Source organism: Carassius gibelio, chromosome B7 (genome assembly GCF_023724105.1).
Source record: "Carassius gibelio isolate Cgi1373 ecotype wild population from Czech Republic chromosome B7, carGib1.2-hapl.c, whole genome shotgun sequence".
Lineage (NCBI taxonomy): Eukaryota > Metazoa > Chordata > Actinopteri > Cypriniformes > Cyprinidae > Carassius > Carassius gibelio.
In genome coordinates, this window is record NC_068402.1 from 35,546,060 (window position 1) to 35,565,395 (window position 19,336).

At 38.9% G+C, this 19,336-nt stretch overlaps 2 protein-coding genes and 1 long non-coding RNA gene across 5 annotated transcripts in view; 1 reads left to right on the top strand and 2 right to left on the bottom strand.

Moving 5' to 3' along the window:
- ap1g1 (adaptor related protein complex 1 subunit gamma 1) overlaps nucleotides 1-2,939 on the bottom strand; it is a 28,224-nt gene extending 25,285 nt beyond the window's left edge. Inside the window, exon 1 of one of the 2 annotated variants that reach the window (XM_052562128.1) lies at nucleotides 1,353-2,939. The gene's annotated coding sequence lies outside the window, so the exon portion shown is untranslated. The remainder of the gene's footprint in view (nucleotides 1-1,352) is intronic. The other variant, XM_052562127.1, reaches the window with a different exon arrangement.
- A 1,787-nt stretch (nucleotides 2,940-4,726) lies between these two features.
- Nucleotides 4,727-18,192, top strand: LOC127962525 (zinc finger protein 821). Of its 2 annotated transcripts, none has more exons than XM_052562131.1 (6): nucleotides 4,727-5,198; nucleotides 10,970-11,101; nucleotides 11,230-11,339; nucleotides 12,568-12,666; nucleotides 14,547-14,710; nucleotides 14,790-18,192. In XM_052562131.1, the coding sequence occupies exons 2-6, from the start codon at nucleotides 11,017-11,019 to the stop codon at nucleotides 15,565-15,567; spliced, it is 1,236 nt and encodes a 411-aa protein (XP_052418091.1). In that variant the 5' UTR covers nucleotides 4,727-5,198; nucleotides 10,970-11,016; the 3' UTR covers nucleotides 15,568-18,192. The 2 variants fall into 2 exon arrangements, with proteins under 2 accessions (XP_052418091.1, XP_052418090.1); XM_052562130.1 differs by having other exon boundaries at nucleotides 4,727-5,185.
- On the bottom strand, nucleotides 10,524-19,147 carry LOC127962527 (uncharacterized). Its single transcript, XR_008154597.1, has 3 exons — nucleotides 18,833-19,147; nucleotides 18,581-18,697; nucleotides 10,524-11,077 (listed from the first exon to the last, which is right to left on the bottom strand). It is a non-coding gene; the product is annotated as an uncharacterized LOC127962527 (long non-coding RNA).
- Nucleotides 19,148-19,336: the final 189 nt, after the last annotated feature.

The following is a 19,336-nucleotide window of genomic DNA, read 5'->3' on the forward strand; positions in this document are numbered from 1 at the left end:
CATTTAGCAAACAAGACCAAAGTCATATAAAGGGAATTGATCACTGTATGCTGTTCTCAGTCGTAGTGAACCAGAAGCCTCACGATATTTCAGCCAAACATATTTTACATATTGCTACTCTCGTATTATATTTGCTCCGTGAAGTGCATCCACGCTGCTGATGTTTCCTTGTTGTAGCTCGTTCACGTCGTGTCCATGAGACGAAGACATCAAAACATCATTGAAGACGTGCTAACTGTTTGAGACCATGATTTCCGCCTTTTGTCTGAATATCTCAATTTCCTGAAAATTCAGCGCATCACAAATAATTAGTAAACCCACAACCAAAAACAGACAGCTCACTATCGGATTACTTTGGTTAGTAATATATCGATATTGGAGATCAGCCAGTAATTAGTACTGCTCTGCAGGGAATAAAAAGCAGAGAAAGATACCATTTAGGTGTAAAGAACAATTAAAACGACTTCAGCCTCACAGTAAATGACCTGTCAACGTTATAACAGAGAGGGATGTTTAGGAGCAACAGTTCATAGATACAAGAAGATACTAAGAAGTCTGGGCATCGAGAAATAACTGAGAAATGAGCTGCACTCATCTGAAGATCTACTGTAGCTGATGTGAGTCTTAGCAATGCATTTAAAGTTACAAAGCATTAAAATAAATTATTTAAAATATCCCCACGAATACACCTGTGCTACTTATGACTGGTTTGGGGCTCCAGGGTCACATATATTAACTGTAAGAAATTGCTAGATGAGTGAACTAATCGATAGTTAGTTACAGAAAAAGAAAAAAACTAAACTCTTGGAGTGGACTGAGGATGCAAATCTAAGGCAGGGATCATGCAAACTACCGCAGGGACCGACAGGACACGTTTACACACGAGCACTTCCTTTATTACTGTAACCTCACTCCACTTTCACCAGGAAGAGACATTCATGTGTTCACCACAAACCAACGGGTGTTCAGACATGAAAAAAACACACACAACACTTTAGACAGCACTGATGTAGAGAGGACTGAACCGAGAATGATTTAACATCTCCCTCGAAACACCTGACGACTAAACCAGCCTAAAACACACAACAAGTGACATCTCACACCTCGCATCCTTCCCCTTCACCACTACATCATGTCGTCACACAACACCTGGACTGTTTATTCTGTAACATTATAGAGATTGTCGAAGGTGTTGATGTTTCTGGCGCTATCTGGTCAAGCCATTAATGCTAAGCTAACTGATAAACAGTGGGGAGATGGCGACGTTATGCTGTGGTAACACACGGGAACGGTTCAGTTCTCTTCACGGGTATTAATACTAGTTTCTAAGCGGTTTAAATGACGATAAATACCTGTGTTATTGCTCCGTGATGTCTGTGAATGAAGCACTGCGTGAGTCCGCTGCTAACTGACTGGAGTCTAGTCGGGCCTCGACTCGAGCGACGATTTGACGGAGGATTCAACACACACCTCTACCTTAAACACACTGAAACAGTCATAAACTACAGTCTAACTGGGATTTCATGAGTACTGTTCGAGTGATAGTTGAGCGACTGTTAGCGATGCAGCTTATGACAGCGTCCCGGTGCACGGGCGTTAGCTTTAGCATTAGCCTGTGCGAGCCACTTCCTATGCAGCGCAGAGTCAACCCGAGCACACGCGAATACAACCGAGCGGCTTGACAGCGCCGAGCTCTACGGTCATATACGAAGTCGTTTAGTCGATTAAAACGAGCTCCCACTCACCAGCCGTTATGATACCAGAAAACAAGAACAACCTTCTCGATCGACGGAAGGAGGAACGGACCAGACATTCAAAATGGCGGCGGCTCCAGCCTCAGCACTTCTACCGCAGGCGGAGGGATACATGACTGACAGTCAGAACTTCTACCGCAGGCGGAGGGATACATGACTGATGTTCAGAACTTCACTAATGCGGATGTAAAAAAAAAAAAAAAAAAAAAAAAAAAAGGTGCGACCTGATCTAGATACAATTGAGTGACTTATGTTGCGAGCTTGTGTTTATGAGCATCGCCAACAGTTATTATCGTGTTTATGCATTAAAAAGAGAATATGAGCTTAAAAAATGCGGTCAAATGGCTTGCATAGACGTGGTTTAGTATAAAGTAATATGTGACCCTGGAGCACAAAGCCAGTCATATGGGGTCAGTTTTTTTAAATTCTGAAAAATCATCTGAAAGCTGTATAAATAAGCTCTGTTAGGACAGGACAGCATTTGGCTGAGATACAGCTATTTGAAAATCCGAAATCTGAGGTGCAAAAAAATCGAAATATTGAGAAAATTACCTTTAAAAGTCTATATAATATTCAGATAGGGGACATATTTTTTTAGCCCAACAGTAAAAGCATGAAATATTATTTAAACCTATAAAATTTTACATAACATTTACCTATTTTTATCTCACAATTCTGACTTTTTTTCTTACAAATGCAAGTTTATCTCCTAGTTCGAACTGTATAACTTGATTCAACTCAACAATTGCGAGAGAGAGAAAAAAAAGCCATTGAGTGTGGTGTTAAAAACAAGAGAATGAAACGAGAGAATGACGAGTTAATTTTTCTTACCAGAATTGTGGGGTAAAATCTCCCAATTGAAGGAAAAAAAAAGCAGAATTTTTAAATATAAACTCAAAATTACCTTTTTTATTATTTTATTCCACGACTGCTAGGCTCCGCCCACCAACACGTCATCGCTGTTTGCAAACACTGGTCTAGATCTCCGTGCTACTTAGTTATGACTTGTTTTGTGCTCCATGGTCATATATAACAAGAGTCTCTAGCCACCTCACTATATGAATCCCGAGCTATGTTCGCGGGGGAACTCGTGATACTATGCACGTTACTCGTTTTATGTCAGTGTAGTCGAGTTGTGTTTAGCACTAGGCTACGTGTCATTACGGCGGATGACTTTCCCAAAGAGCCGTGCTTCGGTCCGCGCAGCGAGAGGTGCTTCCTCTGGGAGTCACTCAACTGGATCTCGTTTTCTCTTCTTTTTGGTGAAATTTGGCACTTCCAACAAGTGCCTTTAGATCAGCATCTGATGCCAAGGACCCCCCAAATATAATGACATAGCTATCTTCCTAATATATAAAAGCAGCTCGTATCATTTATAAAGAATAAAAACATTTATATTGTGGGATAAAATTAAGCATGATATCATGACAGCGTGTTGTCTCCGAAGTCAGATAATTACTTTCATATTGTAAAATAAATCTTGTAATATCCTACTATTATGTTGTACTGTAGCCTATAATAAATCATTTTTTTTTTTTTTTTTTTTTTTTTTGTGGGTTTGTTTGTTTGTTTTAGTTTTTTCACTTCTTATGCCAAATAAAATTATTCAAAGATCACCTGAAATATAACTTGTGAAAACTAGGTGACAAGCTATAAAAGGGATTGATGACAAATAGCACCAAATATGATAGTCCATCTTCCTAAAATACAAAAACAGCTTTTTCACAGCACATATTGTGTGAGGAAAATAAAGCATGGTATTATAAAGTCAGCATATTGTTTCCAAAGTCAAATAATCGGCCTCTATATTTTCACTGCTCTGAAACCAAGGCAAATTATTCAGTTGTTATTTATTTGTATTAAGTTGACGGCTGTTTCTCTGTTTTTTAACCAATTATCTGTATTATGTATCTCATGTAGGCTATGTGAAGAGAATCAAATGAGTTTAGTTTGTTTATTATAGTATCTTTCTATATATTAATTATTATAATAATGTTTTATTAGATTAGATTATTAATTATATTATTAGTATTATTTCTGTATTCTAATGGTTCACATCTCTAAGTTGTTTTCCATTTTATTTTATTTGTATTAATTTAAGCAAATTACTCATGTTTTGTACATCTTCTTTTTAGTTGTCCGTGTCAACAGTCAACAGGATATCTTTTTTCCTCTGCAGAATCTAAAAGAAAGAAAACATCAATAATTGTGTGTACTCTTTACAATAATAGCTTGCCATACAATAACAAAAAATAAATACATTTAAGAATACTAGGCAACATCTAATCTTATGGTAGTTTAGTATTACTAAAGCATGTAACATGCACCTACATTTCTTGATCAGATAGATAGATAGATAGATAGATAGATGACGGCATTGTCCTCCACATCCACGTATGTGTATCCCACAATGCGTCTCGTTGTTTCCTTTACAAACCAAACAGGCTTCCAAACATAGAAATCGAAAAACTGCTAGAAAGGTAATGTCCAGAAATTGTCATTAAAAGATGGGTCACGTGTGCAACAGACAGATTCAGCGTAAATATTTTCTGTTTATAAAATTATTTTCGAGTGGAGAGCGAACGAGGTTTATAATGGATTCAATATAGTAGCCACTGCATAAAAATATATAACATTTTCACAGTGTTTATCAGCTTTGAATCGTTGCACAAGAGCGATTGACTCAACGTGAAAATATCATGTGGCTAGTGTTACTTTTCTCAGCGCTGTTAAGGAGCAACCAATCAGCGTTGAGTCGATAAATTAGCCGTTTAATGATTCTGCAGAACATGTTGCGGAATACTTCCCCTTGTACATCAAGTAAAAACATTCAAATTATAATATAAAAGAGCATGTTTACACGAGGATAAATGTTTCTAAATGAAAAAAACACGATTTTAAACGGTAAGTGAGCCGCAGAGCGCCCCCTACAGGAGCACACGTGTTTCGTTGATGAATAGTGGGAGGTATGTAATAACATTAGTCATTCTTCTCAGCTCATCGCTTGAAAAAAAAATGCATCTAGGTGAAGAGGCTCCGCAGTGCATTTCCCCGGCTACAGTGTTGCAGGCTTTCACATCTACTCTCCTCATCCTTCTCCGGTCTCTCTCGTGTTTGGAAACCGAGCTCAATCGACATGCACGCGCTCTCATCGACCGAGAGCAAGATGTTTGTGTGCGCAGAAGTCCTCTTTAATTCTCTTTTAGTCAAATGATCCTGAGTCAATGTAGCGTCTGCTGCTCCCTTCTGCGTGTTGTTCACGGATTGTTGTGTGCTTTAGTCATAGACTGTATGGTTTTAGTGCATGCACCCTTGCATTGGCTGAAAGCATCTCAACATCACTCGGATCAAAGAGAGATTCGGCTTTCTTCACCCGGGAGTCGGGGATAATATGTCCAGACGCAAACAGACCAACCCTTTCAAAGTGAATTGTAGGTATCCCAGGTATCGTAAACACTTTTCATTTAACGTTACATAAAACCGGCTTTTAGTCTCCTGGTGGTGACTGTGATCGTGATACAGTGTTTGCTTTAGAGGCCAGGCGTTCACACACTCTCATCACAGTACATTCACAGTATCAGCTGGTTTAAACCTAATCTAGAGGAGGATATACACACGATTAAATAGATACTTGAACACTTAGTGCGTGATGTTTGACTCCACGAGCCGAATATATCCTCACATTCACTTACTTCTGATAATGTCACTGTGATATGTGACCCAGGAGCACTAAACACACTTCATAAGGGACACATTTTTGAAAGTGAGATTTGTACATGATCTGAAAGCTTTACATTGATGTATGGTTTGTTAGGATCAGACAATATTTGGTTGAGATGCTGCTATTTGAAATCTTAGGGAGCAAAAATAAATAAACAAGGAGAAAATCACCTTTAAAGTTGTCTAAATTAAGTTCTTAGCAATGCATAATATAGATAAAAAATTAAGTTTTGATATAATTACAAAATATATTAATGGGACATGATCTTTACTTGATTGATTTGATTGATGATTATTCTTGGCATTAAATAAAAATCAATAATTTTGACCCATACAATGTATTTGTGGCTATTGCTACAAATACACCTGTGCCACTTAAGACTGGGTCACATATTCTTGCGAAGAGACTGAAACCCAACAATAGGCCATAAATAATGTCTTTAAATATAAACCACTTCCTGCAAACTATTGCACCTCTTCTGCGTGAAGCATGTACTCTTTTTCTGGACATGCTTTCGAGAACTAAAACAAAAAAGAGTTTTCTGTTATAGAGAATAGACAATAATTCATAATATCTATAGAGATATCTTTAATATCACTTTTTAATATCACTTTTCCCCTAGTTATCAGGTTTCCCCCTTTTTTTAATTTTCACAGATTCTTCCCTCACTTGTTTTCATCAGTAGGAACATAAACATGTTAACTTGCATCTTTTTTAGTAATGCACAAAAAAAGAAAACATTTAAATGCGAGAGATAAAAGTAATTCATCATAAATATTCCTCTGTGGAGTTTCTAAAATGTACATCTAGTTTGACTGTCAGACGTACATTATATTGCTTATTACACAGTTGTTTACCAATGGTTAACTGCATGGACATGAAATTGATTTAACTTTAATACATTTTTAAGATTGTTTTATGGTAGACAGTGGAGTGACCGAACACTATCACGTTAATGTAAGAAACCGCTTTCCTGAATGAGTATCTGACTTCTACAGTGTTACCCTTCGTGCCATTGTGATTCTCTCTTTATTGGGAGACACATACTCCATAATTTAATGCAATGCAACTATCAACAATAATATTTTATTTAGGTTGATCTGCACCATTTCTTTTGTAAGGTTGCGCGTTGGCTACGATGCAGACCTTATTGAAAGGTCGAGCTTGTTTTATAGCAATTTGGGGTATATAAAACTGATCATTTATTAAGGTTTCACATGACTGAAGACCAAAGTAAGTTATATATAATATAAAATATATATATATATATATATATATATATATATATATATATATATATATATATATATATATAACATTTGATCATATATTCACACACTGTTAAAAGAAAAGAAAAAAAGTTACTTGCTTTTTCTTTGTAATATTTTGTGAAATTAACTAGCAAAAATAGTTTCAAAGTAAATCCCACACCATTTTTTTAGCAAAGTTTCCAGTATCTACCGTGAGTCTCATATTTATGAATTAAATAAAAATAAATATGCACACTACACACATGTATTGTGTGAACAAAAACTTTTATTTTGGATGCGATTAATCGTTTGCCGGCACTAAAATGTATTATTTAATAGGGACTGTAGAAGACACAGTGGGATGCACTATGGGAAATGCTACTCCATGGGAACGTTTATGTCTTATCTTGTTCTTCAATCATGCCTGGCTTTTCTCAGTTAGGCAAAGTTAGGTCTGAGTTGCTTGTCTGGGTTTATCTGATGTCTGTCTATGACTGTTCTTCCAGCCCACCAAACTAGACAGCATGCGAGGGCCCCGTCCCCTGCCCGTTCTCAGGATTTGTACTGTTTTCTGTTTTGTTGGTGGGTTTGTAAAGACTTTGGGATGGTTTGAATTCAGGAGCGCTCTCATTGTTTGGCATCCGAGTTAAGTTTGTCTCTTTTTGTCTTTTTTGTTCCCACCCCCCCTCCAGTGACTTCAGCCTTTCTCTGGTGTCTGTTGGCCGATGAGTTTGTCTCTTTGTCTGGATGTAGACAGACACTGCGTCACCTCCTGCCTACAGACACACAGACTCTGAGATAACATCACAGTGGCACACAGAGAGGGGGGGCGAGGAGAAGACGGAGGGAGGGTGGAGAGACAGATGTACGGACAGAACTGGTGGAGGGGGATGGGGAACACGCTTGCATCAATCATGGGCTGACTGCCGTGAAGCCGCTCTGTTGTATCAGTTATCCGTTTAGTTTAACGCCGATATCCTTCTGGCAAAGTCTTCTGTGCTTATAGATGCTCCCAAAAACCCTTTGAAACCATCCTGAGGATGCTGGGAAAGTATGGCGTGCAAGCTCTAGACAACCTTTGGTGATTAGTAGTTGATGTAAAATATTACTTGTGTCGGCTGTTGTTTTTCAGATGGGAAAACAATATGTGCTGGAGGCATGTAGACTAAAGCTTGCTGATCGTTTAACCAAAAAAAGAAAATTTGGTCTATTTATTCACCTTCATGTCGTTCCATTTTATCTACATTTGAATTATCTCAGATTTTTAAATATTTTTTTTGTACAAACACTCTTAATATATATGTTTACACGACAATGATGTAGTCAAAATGATTTGCATTTACACATATCCGCGAAAACCACCAAAAAACGCTGTATTATGTGTGTCAGGCCAGTAGTTGGCGCTGTCACCTTGTTAGTAAACAGTACCTGTAGGAAAGTGATGATTATATGTTGTATATGATGCGTCTCCACTGTTGGTTGTAATATTGGTGAAGTAAATCCACACTTTGCTGAAGAAGCGTTAGCAAACTCTAAAATAGCAACAACCGCACCATTTACTCTGCCATTGTTGCGTATGTTTGTTCGCGCTTGCCTTTAAAATCGACACATACTGTGCATGTCTAGATACCTAAAACATACTGTGCAAGAGCATGACGTCACTGTTTTCAAAGATTCCCATTTTGGGTGTTTATACGGAAACAGTAATGGAGGTGTTTTCAAAAATGTGCACTTTGAAACCGGTAAAAAAAAAAAAAAAAAAGCTTTTCCATTCCCCAAAACGCCATTGTAGTGTAAACGAACAGGCAAAATTTTAGTTTTTTTGGCAGAAAACGTTGTCGTATAAACAGCCTCTTGAAAACAATGGTTCCAAAAAAGAGATTTCACATACGATGCCATATAAAGAACTACTTTTCTTCTTTTTCTACTAAAGAGAACCTTTTGTGGAATGGAAAGATTTCACACTCTCAAAAAGTAAAGGTTCTTTATTGGCTAAAATGATTCCGTAGAACCTTTCCACTCTACAAAAGTTTCTCTTTGCAAAAAAGGTTCTTTAGATTATTAAAAGAAATAAAATCATGGTTCTTCTGAGAACTGTTCACTGAAATGGGAACCCAAAATGGTTCTTCTATGCAAAAACATCCTTTCAAAGCCTTATATTTAAGAGTGGATGGATGTTAAAGGTTCTTCATGGAACCATCGATGGCAAAAAAAAAAGAACCTTTATTTTTAGGAGTTTACAATGGAAATGAATGGTCATTAGAACTGTTTGGTTATTCTTCTTGTGTTTAGCAGAGATGTGGGATGACTTAAGGGTGCTGAGTAGCCTACATGATGACATTCATTTTTGGGTCAACTATCCATATAAGGATTAAAAAAAAAAACAACAACAACGATGCATTGATCAAATGACTATACAATGCATAAAGAGATTTCTTTTTCTGGATAAATGTATTTTTTGAACAACTGGAGTACCTTATTTTGTTGTCTTTGTCCTAAGAGAAAGACTTGCCATTGTTCAAGCTGTCATCAGACGATTGATGATCTTGTGTGGATTCATTTATTTGTTGTTGATGTCTGGTTACATACAGGAGTTCAATTAACTGTCTATGCTATATTTTGGTTGCATTTGTGAGTTAAAGAAATTGTAACTGGTTGTGTTAAATAGGTGCATAATCTCAGTCGCAGGCAAATATTGTATCGCTGGTTTAGAAAACCAATGTCAAGTTGTATCTTAATAAAACAACCCATTTTGCACCACTGCTCACTGTGTGCTGTAGTAATACCCATAAATCATGGTTCTAGCCTTAATCTCCAGATCAAAATTTGCTAGAGAGTGATTCATCTTTTCTGAACCATTCAAACATTGAGTTTCCAGAACACTGTATCGTGTTGCACTGGCACTTGAAAGCATAACACCTGGGTTTATTCGTATGCTGGTTGCAGTTCATGTTACTGATTAAAGCAGCTTTGCAGAAGGAGTTTGGAGTAATGGGATGCATGCAGTGGGAAAAGCATCCCCGTGTGGGTGTATGGATTGCTTCTGGAGATGATTCTCACATTAGAGCCATTGACTCTGCGTGCAGGAGATGCAGGCCGTTTCCTCTGGGACTGCGGTGTATGTTGAGTTGAGCGTGTAATGTGGGGGTTGGTTAGCGTGTGTGTAATGTTGTAATGCAGTATCAACTCTTGTTCTGATCACACAACACCACCACAGCTCTGGCCTCTGTTTGAAACGGTCCGTCTTTTCTTTGAAATTCAAAATTGAAGCTAGAATCATTCTGATTTGGGCTTTTTGATGTACATCCAGGATGCTTTTTGGTGACACTTTCCTATTGATAATGCATTATAATGGTATTCCTTATAATGCTTGCATAATGCCTTATATACATAAAAACAGTAACACTTTACAGTAAGGTTTATTAGTTAAACATTATTTAATGCATTGACTAACAGTGAGCAAAACACTAGTTACAATGTTTGTAAGACTTGGTTATTTGTTTGTTGTTAGTTTATGTGCGCTTAGATATATTAAATGATCTTAACAGATACATCGTTTGATTTTAATAATGAATTAATGCTATTTTCATTGTTGGTTCATATTAACCAATGCAGTTAAATAATGGTTACAAATGGAACCTTATTTCTAAGATCCCAATAATATGTTGTATTTTCTCATAAATTAGTAATGTTGTCATGATACCAAAATTATGACTTTGATATGATAATTAAAATATCTTAATATACTGATCGTGAATGGATACCACAGCAAAAACCTAAAACAATGGGAAAACTAAGTGACTGAATAATAGATGACAGAACATGGAACTTCTTTCTGTAATTTATTATTATTTAAACAATATTTTGAAGAACATAGTGGTCTAAACAACACAAGACCCCCCTCTAAATTTAAATGCATTTATGATTCATTCTCTTGAATGTGTTCCACAGGTTTGGAACAACATGAAAGATTTGTAATTTTTGGCAAAAAAGGAAAAAGTAAGAACAGTCATGAATGATGCCTCAAGTCATATCTATATATTTGGTGACAAAACAACAAAAAAAGTATTATATTTAAGAAGTGACTTGAGTTGGGCCTGTATGCAACAACCTAGCAATCACCCAGAAATGCACAAAAACTCTCAAAATAGTCTAGAAACCACACCGCAATGCCCTAGCATACAAAGCAGGAAAGCCTTTTGAATATAGTGGCATTTTCAATGTCCATGTCGTTTCACTAACAGGGCCTTTTCACACGACTGGGTTGTCCGGCCCGCAGCACACTTTTGAGATGGATGCTAGAGAGGACTTCACTGAGGACGGGGAATGCCATAGCAACAACTCACAGGAACCTGAAGAGCAAGACAGCACAAGTGGTGAGACACACACTACTCATCAAAAAACAAACAAAAAACAGGAAGACAGCTGTGATTGGGACATAAAGGCAATGACCTGTGATGGAGCCATTGATAACATGAACTAACTTTTCCCCCTATCCTGCCAGACGACGGTGATAGTGATTTTGATAAAGACGACTCCTCAAATGCCTCTGCTGATGACAGCATGACGAGTAATAAGAGCCACGGCCACATGCTACAGGATGACGTCAAGGAGGTGAGCGATGGAGGTTTAATGCAAGACGTAGATGGTTGTGTGATTATCTTGAATTCTTCTGTTATCATGATTTGCATGATAACATTGTCACAGACAGTGCTCAGAAAGCTGTTTTTACTGGAAAATAACTTGCAAAGAAAAGGAAAAAATGTAACCAGAATGTAAAATGTGTTTCGAATGATATTAAAACATCCACATATTTTAGTATTCTGTGGACTCGTTTGTCACAATATTTTGGAGATTAATTTAATTTTTTTTTACCAGCTTTGCATGCTATTCATGTTTTTTGGCCCATTCATATAAATGCAAAATATTTATATTGGAAAGTACAAATACATTTATTTCAGTCCCTCTTTATATTAAGTGACCTTAACTAATATTTACCTACCTTTAAATTAATCATTTGGTTCAATGCACTTATGTTATTTTTACGTTGTGCTTACATTTAAAAAAAAAATACATGCATGTAATTACATCTGTATTGAATTTCTATAATTACACTTCTGACCCATCCCTTACTCCTTAACCCACCCTTAAACCTACCCATACCACCAAACCTGTCCTTAAGCTTGCCCGAATCTCACCTCAATAGCAGCAAAAGTATTTTGCAATACAATATGAACACAATAAGTACAATGTACTTATTTTTTAATGCAAGTAGTAGTTAAGGCTGCTTAATATAAGTGGCTCCCTGGATTGAGATGAGAGCTTGGAAGAAGCCATCATTGGATATTATAAATATATTAGTGCTGTCAAAATTAGCACGTTAACCGATTTATTTTTCCAGTTTAACAGTGTAATTTTTTTTTAACTCCGTTAACGCAGGGGTGGTGCATGACTGCTGTTTCTTTCTCTTTTTTTTTCTTTACAAGAATTGCATTTGTTTAGACGCAAAACATCTTTACAGAAATGTTTATGCATTAGTAGAGTCAAAATCTTACATACAGCACCTTTAAGGGTCGATAGATATTTTTGTAGGGTGACTCATGGCTCTATAGCAACCCATTTGAGACGACAGTTGGAATGAGTCACGATAGCTTATGCATTCATTTGTCTGCCATACCACACCAATGCCACATCAGTCAGCCACAGCTTCAGTCATTAGCAGTTTCAGGGAATAGTCACTTGTGTGCAATCATACGATATAAAAAAATATTACACTACATGTCAGACTAGAAGCCTTGTTACTCATCGATTTAACTGTTTGTTGGTGCTTAATGTATGTTAGGAGAACGAGGAGGGGACATACCAGGGGAGCAGTTTTGCATGTCCTCTTTGTTCCCTGGAGTTCAATAGCCCAGATGAGCTCATCGCACACGTCTACCAGGTGAGGACACCACTACTTAAAGGGTTAGTTCACCCAAATAGAAAAATTATGTCATTAATGACTCACCCTCATGTTGTTCCAAACCCGTAAGACCACAGTTTATCTTTGGAACACAGTTTAAGATATTTTAGATTTAGTCCGAGAGCTTTCTGTCCCTCCATTGAAGCTGTGTGAACGGTCTACTGTCCATGTCCAGAAAGGTATGAAAAACATCATTAAAGTAGTCCATTGCCCCTTTCACACTGCATGTCGGAACCGGCATTTTGCCGGAACATTGCCGGGTCGCCTTCTGTGTGAAAGCAAACACGTCCTGGGATTGATTCCGCCATTGAACCTGGGTCGGGGACCTAGTAACACCTAGGACGAGCGCTGTGTGAACAAAAGCCAAATCTAATGCCTTGTCGAAGTGATGACGCACGTTATCGCGCGACTCTTTTACCGGCTGTTTTGAAGGAAGAACAACGTTAGCGACAAAAAAATGTGTAAACTGTAATGAAGCAGAGATCAGTTAGTTCCTCACTTTCCGCGCTGACGCCGAGATCGTTTGCTTGCTTCAGTGAAAGTATAACGTGCCTAACTCTTCGACTCGTACATTACACGTCACGCGCTGATGTCACGTGTCGTTACGGGATCTTTAAGGGTTGTGTGTGAAAGCACGCACATATCCCGGGTAATCACTGGCAGTGTGAAAGTGCCAAATCTAGCGACCCAGGAACAATTCCCAGAACACTTTACCCGTATATTTGCCGGAATGGCAGTGTGAAAGGGGCTCATGTGACATCAGAGAGTCAGTTAGAATTTAAGCATCAAAAATACATTTTGTTCCAAAAATAGCAAAAACTAAGACTTTATACAGCATTGTCTTCTCTCCCTTGTCTGTTGTGAGAGAGAGTTCAAAACAAAGCAGTTTGTGATATCCGGTTCGCGAACGAATCATTCAATGTGACCGGATCTTTTTGAAACTGTTCACCAAATCAAACTGAATCGTTTTAAACGGTTCGCGTCTCCAATACGCATTAATCCACAAATGAGTTAAGATGTTAACTTTTTTAATGTGTCTGACACTCCCTCTGAGTTCAAACAAACCAATATCCTGGAGTAATGCATGCACTCAAACAGTACACTGACTGAACTGCTGTGAAGAGAGAACTGAAGATGAACACCGAGCCGAGCCAGATAATGAACAACAGACTGACTCGTTCTCGAGTCAAGAACCGTTTCTGTCAGACGCTTCCGTTTCGAGAACCGAGGAGCTGATGATACTGCGCATCTGTGATTCAGCGTGAAGCACACAGACACAAAGAGGTGAACTGATTCTGTGCTAGTGTTATGATCGCGGGTAAACTGAAGGCTTGAATCAATGGCAATCATCGCCAATGACGGCATTACGTCGAGCGCAAAAGAACGGGTGAACCGTTTTCTTCAACCGGATTATTGAATCGAACTGTCCGAAAGAACTACTGGTGTTCCGAACACCGATGCAACCGGTTCTTCAGTCGTGAACAAGTCAGTCTATTGTTCGTTATCTGGCTCGGTGTTCATCTTCAGTTCTCTCTTCACAGCAGTTCAGTCAGTGTACTGTTTGAGTAAATGAATTACTCCGGGATATTGGTTTGTTTTAACTCAGCTTTTCAAACCATTTATAATAAATGGAGACTTATCAAAAGATTACTTTTCACCCTTTTTGAAGCTTGAAAGCTCTAGTCCCTATTGTAATTGCTTGAAAACAATGACTGGTACATATATTTAAAATCATCTGGAAGATAGAAATTCATATGGATTTGGAACAACAAAAGTGAATGGTGACCGTTTCTTTAAGTCTCTTCATTTGAGAAGAATTAATGTATGAAATCTCTTTGTACCTTATTTACTTTCATCAGCACACAGCTGAGAGTGGCAGTAAGAGCTATATCTGTCCTGTTTGTGGAAGAGCTCTTAGTTCTCCAGGCTCTCTTGGTCGTCATCTTCTCATCCATTCAGAGGACCGACTGTCCAACTGTGCCGTATGTGGGGCTCGCTTCACAGACACTAACAACTTCAACAGGTCAGTTCTTTACTCGAGATGTGATTTTACTAGGATGCTGTTCTTCATTGTTGATTCTAATGGTTTCCTGAAATTGTAGGGAAAAGTTGAAGGAGTTCCTCGACACAAGCAGTATAGAGATCAACAGTGAGGGTGAGGCCTGTGCCATGTCCGACTCTTTACCCAGAAGCACTATGACTAACCCAAACACAAATCCTGGTCCTGGACTGACCTCATTACCAGATGGTCTTCTCTCTTCTGCACCTCCTTTTCCCTCACTCTCCAACAGCCTCAGTCCTCAAAATACAGGACTTCCACCTCTTCCAGACCTTATGAACCCTATGCCTGTGTACCCAGCTGGGGTTTTGTTGGTTTGTAACAGCTGTGTAGCCTACCAGCAGCTTGTGGATGCCCAGTCGCCGACCATGCGGAAATGGGCAATCCGTAGGAAGAATGAACCCACAGAGGTGCGGATGCAGCGGCTTGAACGGGAACGAACGGCCAAGAAAAACAAGCGATCATGTGAGACACCAGATGAGCGGGAGATACGCCGCTTACGAGACCGTGAGGCAAAGCGTATGCAAAGGATGCAGGAGACGGATGAACAGCGGGCACGTCGTCTGCAGCGAGACCGGGAAGCCATGCGACTCAAGCGGGCCAACGAGACGCCCGAGAAGAGGCAGGCAAGACTAATCCGTGAAAGGGAGGCAAAGAGGCTAAAGCGGCGCTTGGAGAAGATCGACCCATCCCTGAGAAACCAGATCGAGCATGACCCTGCTGCGATGGCTGCGCTCACTGCTGATATGAGTCTATTCCAGTTTTCCTTTCCCATGTCCGTCCCTTCCATGGACAATGGACTGTTTATGAAGCTTCCCTAACAAGCACAGCTCCAAACACCTCTCAGCCCAACATTTGAGAAGAATTTGCCATTCTTAAAGAATAACCATCTTGGCCAAAGTTGTGATGAGAAGGTTATAGTCTTGCAGTTTCAAGGAGGTGCTCACTCTGACAGCGATTTGCAGTGATATAGGCACCAGATGGCTTTCACTTTCAATGACAGATTGGAGGCAACATGAAAGACCGTGAGTTGCAATGCAACAGTGTTGTGCAGAGTACCAGTGGGAGTGTAGACAATGAAGCTCACATGTTCTGCTGCCTGATACACTTGGATATTGTAGTTGAGTACAGAATTGGTTCTACATGACAGACAAGGCAATTAATATCTCAGTGAAAAATAAAATAGAAGAGTAGGCATCATGCAGATAATGTTCCCATCTGGTAGGCAGAAGAGAATAGAGGAGCCTGCGGCACCAGAGTCCCACAATCACCATCAGTCAAGTAGGAACACCTACTAGCGACCAGGACCACGTCGACTTGCCAATGATCAGATCCAATGATTTAATTGCTGTCAGTGTGAACAACCCTTTATGGATTTCGGTAACGCATTACATAATTAACTGAACTTCTATAAGAAATTCCGACATTCACTGAAGGAAAACCCTCTCAGTAAGCATGTTTCAGGAGACTTACCTACTTTGTTTTCAAGGCTCAGACTTTTAGCCGTCTTTCTTCAGAGCAGTGAAATCCTTCCAGAAGGAGGTTCTCTGTTTGCACATGGACCTACAGTGACAGGAGTGAGACATTTAGCCACACTCCACACTCAGCCTACTGTTCAAATTTGCCAGTCTTAAAGGTTGGAGTTGACCTGCAACTATGGCTCACCTCCCAGAACCCAAGATTGGGTCACTACTAGCTCATACTCACAGAACCAACTACCTCATCATGGGATCTTTGCATGGCCTAGTCACACCTGTGACCTCGACAGGAACCACAGGGGTTGTGCAGGTCCACATACTGACTCAATGTTCCCTATGCCAACATGAACTCTTGTCCAGGGGTCCACTAGTCCTGCTTCTGAGGGTTAATCCTTCAGAGTTCACCCCGAACCAAGGTATTCAGGGTTACTTGAAACCCCCAAGAAGGTGTGCTGGAGTAGATTAGAGATAAACTGTTGGCCGTCCTAGAGCAGGATTGGACACCTCTGGTATAATCATTGCCCTACATGTTTGCAGAAACAACTACATTTTATTTAAATGGCGTTTGAGTGCCTCTGACCCATATGCTGAAATCCAAGTGGGCTCATGGTCTTTGCTTATACAGACCATAAGGTGTCCTACTTGTCAAGCTTTATAAGGATTCCACCTTTGCAACCACTGTGTCCCTCAATGCACCCTTTAGTTGAGCCCAACCTGGTTCGGACTTTGAAAACAGACTACTAACTGACAGTCTGTATGGCATTATATTACTTAAGAGTGAACTCCATGAAAGACTTAAGGGCTGAGGGTACCATTTGGGACAAGGCCTCAATTGGAGACTTTGTCCTTTTTTAAAAGAGGACGGTCATTCTCCGGATGTACTGTTAAATACTAAAAGCATCCGTTTCAAAGCACATTCAGACACACTTCTCTGACCTCCCAAAGGCTTTATACCTTATCACAATGCTACACGGGTTGATATTTGTCTAGGAACTCGGGGATGGTGTGGATCACTAACATCCTCCTGAGAATACAGAGGAGCAGGAGACCTCCTCTTCCTCATTCTTCATTATCATCCCCACTTGCTCAGATCATATACTACCTTTTACTCACCTTTACTGGTCACATTGGCCTTTTTTTCTGTTGTTCAGACTGCAAACTCCTCACGTGAGCCAAAATGTCGAAATGGATATTACGCAACTCCATGGCGTTTCAACTAACCAACCAATCTCTGCCCTCTGCTGCTGTCACTGTACTGTATAATGTGTATGTTACCTCTTTAAACCAGTATGGTCCCACATTGGACCTGGGAATGCTTGTTGTTGATGGTGAGGCACTTATTGTGTGCTCGATCTCTGTGGCAACATAAGTAGTGTACAAATTTAAACGGTTGCCTTTTTCACTGGAAATTTGTGCTTTGGTTTTATATTTAATGATTTAAATGGATTTGTGTGGTCATTCTGTGAGATGTGCAATGATGTAAAGGTTTAGCAAATGCATGTACAATGAAACAATCAGGACGAACACTTCCAGAGAGAAATCCCTCGTATATGAAGCAGTGATGACACTGTATGTAAAAATTTAAATGACAAGGTAGACACATTTGCCAACGTTTTACACCAATTCAAAGGTGAAGTGTAGAATTGCTGATCAACATCTGATGGCCAAAGTAACACTTGCATCCCAAACACTGCCCCCTGTCTTCCATTATTCACCAAACAGGTAATCCCCCACAAAATTTAACCAATTCAGATATTGACATACAAAGAAAAAGCACCGCAGTGTTTATGGTAGTGGTTCTTAAACTTTTTGGGTCAACCACTTCAAAAGTAAAACAACAAAAGCAGACCACCAAATCTCATTCAGGGGTGTCATTCAATGCCCTTTAAGAAGGCTCTTTGCTTTTTTTTTTTTTTTAATAAGAACACGTTTCTTTTAGCTTATAAACTGATGAGCCAACTATTTGCTGGCTAAGAAATTGGATGAAAAGTTTACGTACAATTTGAGAACATAAAATGAGTGTCAATTCAGTAGGTTCGTCGGTTAATTCAGTGTTGGTGCTTTTATTTATTTACTTTTATTGTCTAAACTGGCACACAACAGTTTGAAAACCACTTTCCAAGTTGAGAGAACATTACACACCAACTTTACTCACTTCTCAGTGTTTCATATTGGGCAAAAAGTTATGTCATGTTAAAACGGACCACTGTACATCTTTAAATACCTCTTGAAAACAGGGTAGATTTTCTGTGTATGATTTGTTTGTCTTATATTTCATTCCATTACTTACAATTTATTTATTACTGCAGTGAATGATGCACATTTCAATGTTTTAAATTCACAATGTTGTCATTACCTTCTTTAGAGATACCTCCAATACTCAAAGTGAAGCAGTTGAGCTTTCCCGCACAGTTGAATGCAACCGGATACTGGTCCCACATTTATGCTGTTGTGAAGTATTAATGATGGGCTCCTTAAGTAAAAGAAATGATTTAATGTACATGTGATGACGCATCACTATGCAACTGAGAGCTGTACTCAAGAAACTTTGTATTACTACTATGCAGTTTATATGAAAGTAAATGGACTCATGCTCGAGATCACAAACCTCAGGCAACTCTTGACAGTCAAGCCATTGGTCCTCAAGTCCGTAACCCTCGCCCACCAGATCCATCCATAGCTTTGTTTTCAGTTGCACCCTTGATAAGGACCGAGTTGATGTTGATGTATTCAGGAAGAACAATGCAATTTTTATGATCAATTCCCCGAAGTTCATTATAAAGTGCAGAGTTATTTCATACAGTAGCATCAAAGATGTGGAAACCCATCCTGGTGCAATGATAAAATCAAATGATTCTATATATTTCAGAATGATATGGCAGGATGCATTGTCTATTTTGAAGATAAAATATAAAAGAGTATTTTCAAACATTAACCCTATTTAGTCTTTCCTAAACTAGTATTTTTAGTGGTATGAATTGCAATGTGACATGTTGTGTATTTAACAACTATTTTATTTTACATGTCTGTGCATATTAAGTCAGTAAACCCCTGGAAATTGACCTTGCATGTTATAAACTACTTGTTCTAAATGCATTTATAGGAGCTTTTC

Coding starts and splice junctions, on each gene's coding strand:
- LOC127962525 (XM_052562130.1), top strand. CDS start 5,146: ATGTCCAGACGCAAACAGACCAACCCTTTCAAAGTGAATT. Junction 11,340..12,567: donor TACAGGATGACGTCAAGGAG/GTGAGCGATGGA, acceptor AATGTATGTTAG/GAGAACGAGGAGGGGACATA. Junction 12,667..14,546: donor TCATCGCACACGTCTACCAG/GTGAGGACACCA, acceptor TACTTTCATCAG/CACACAGCTGAGAGTGGCAG.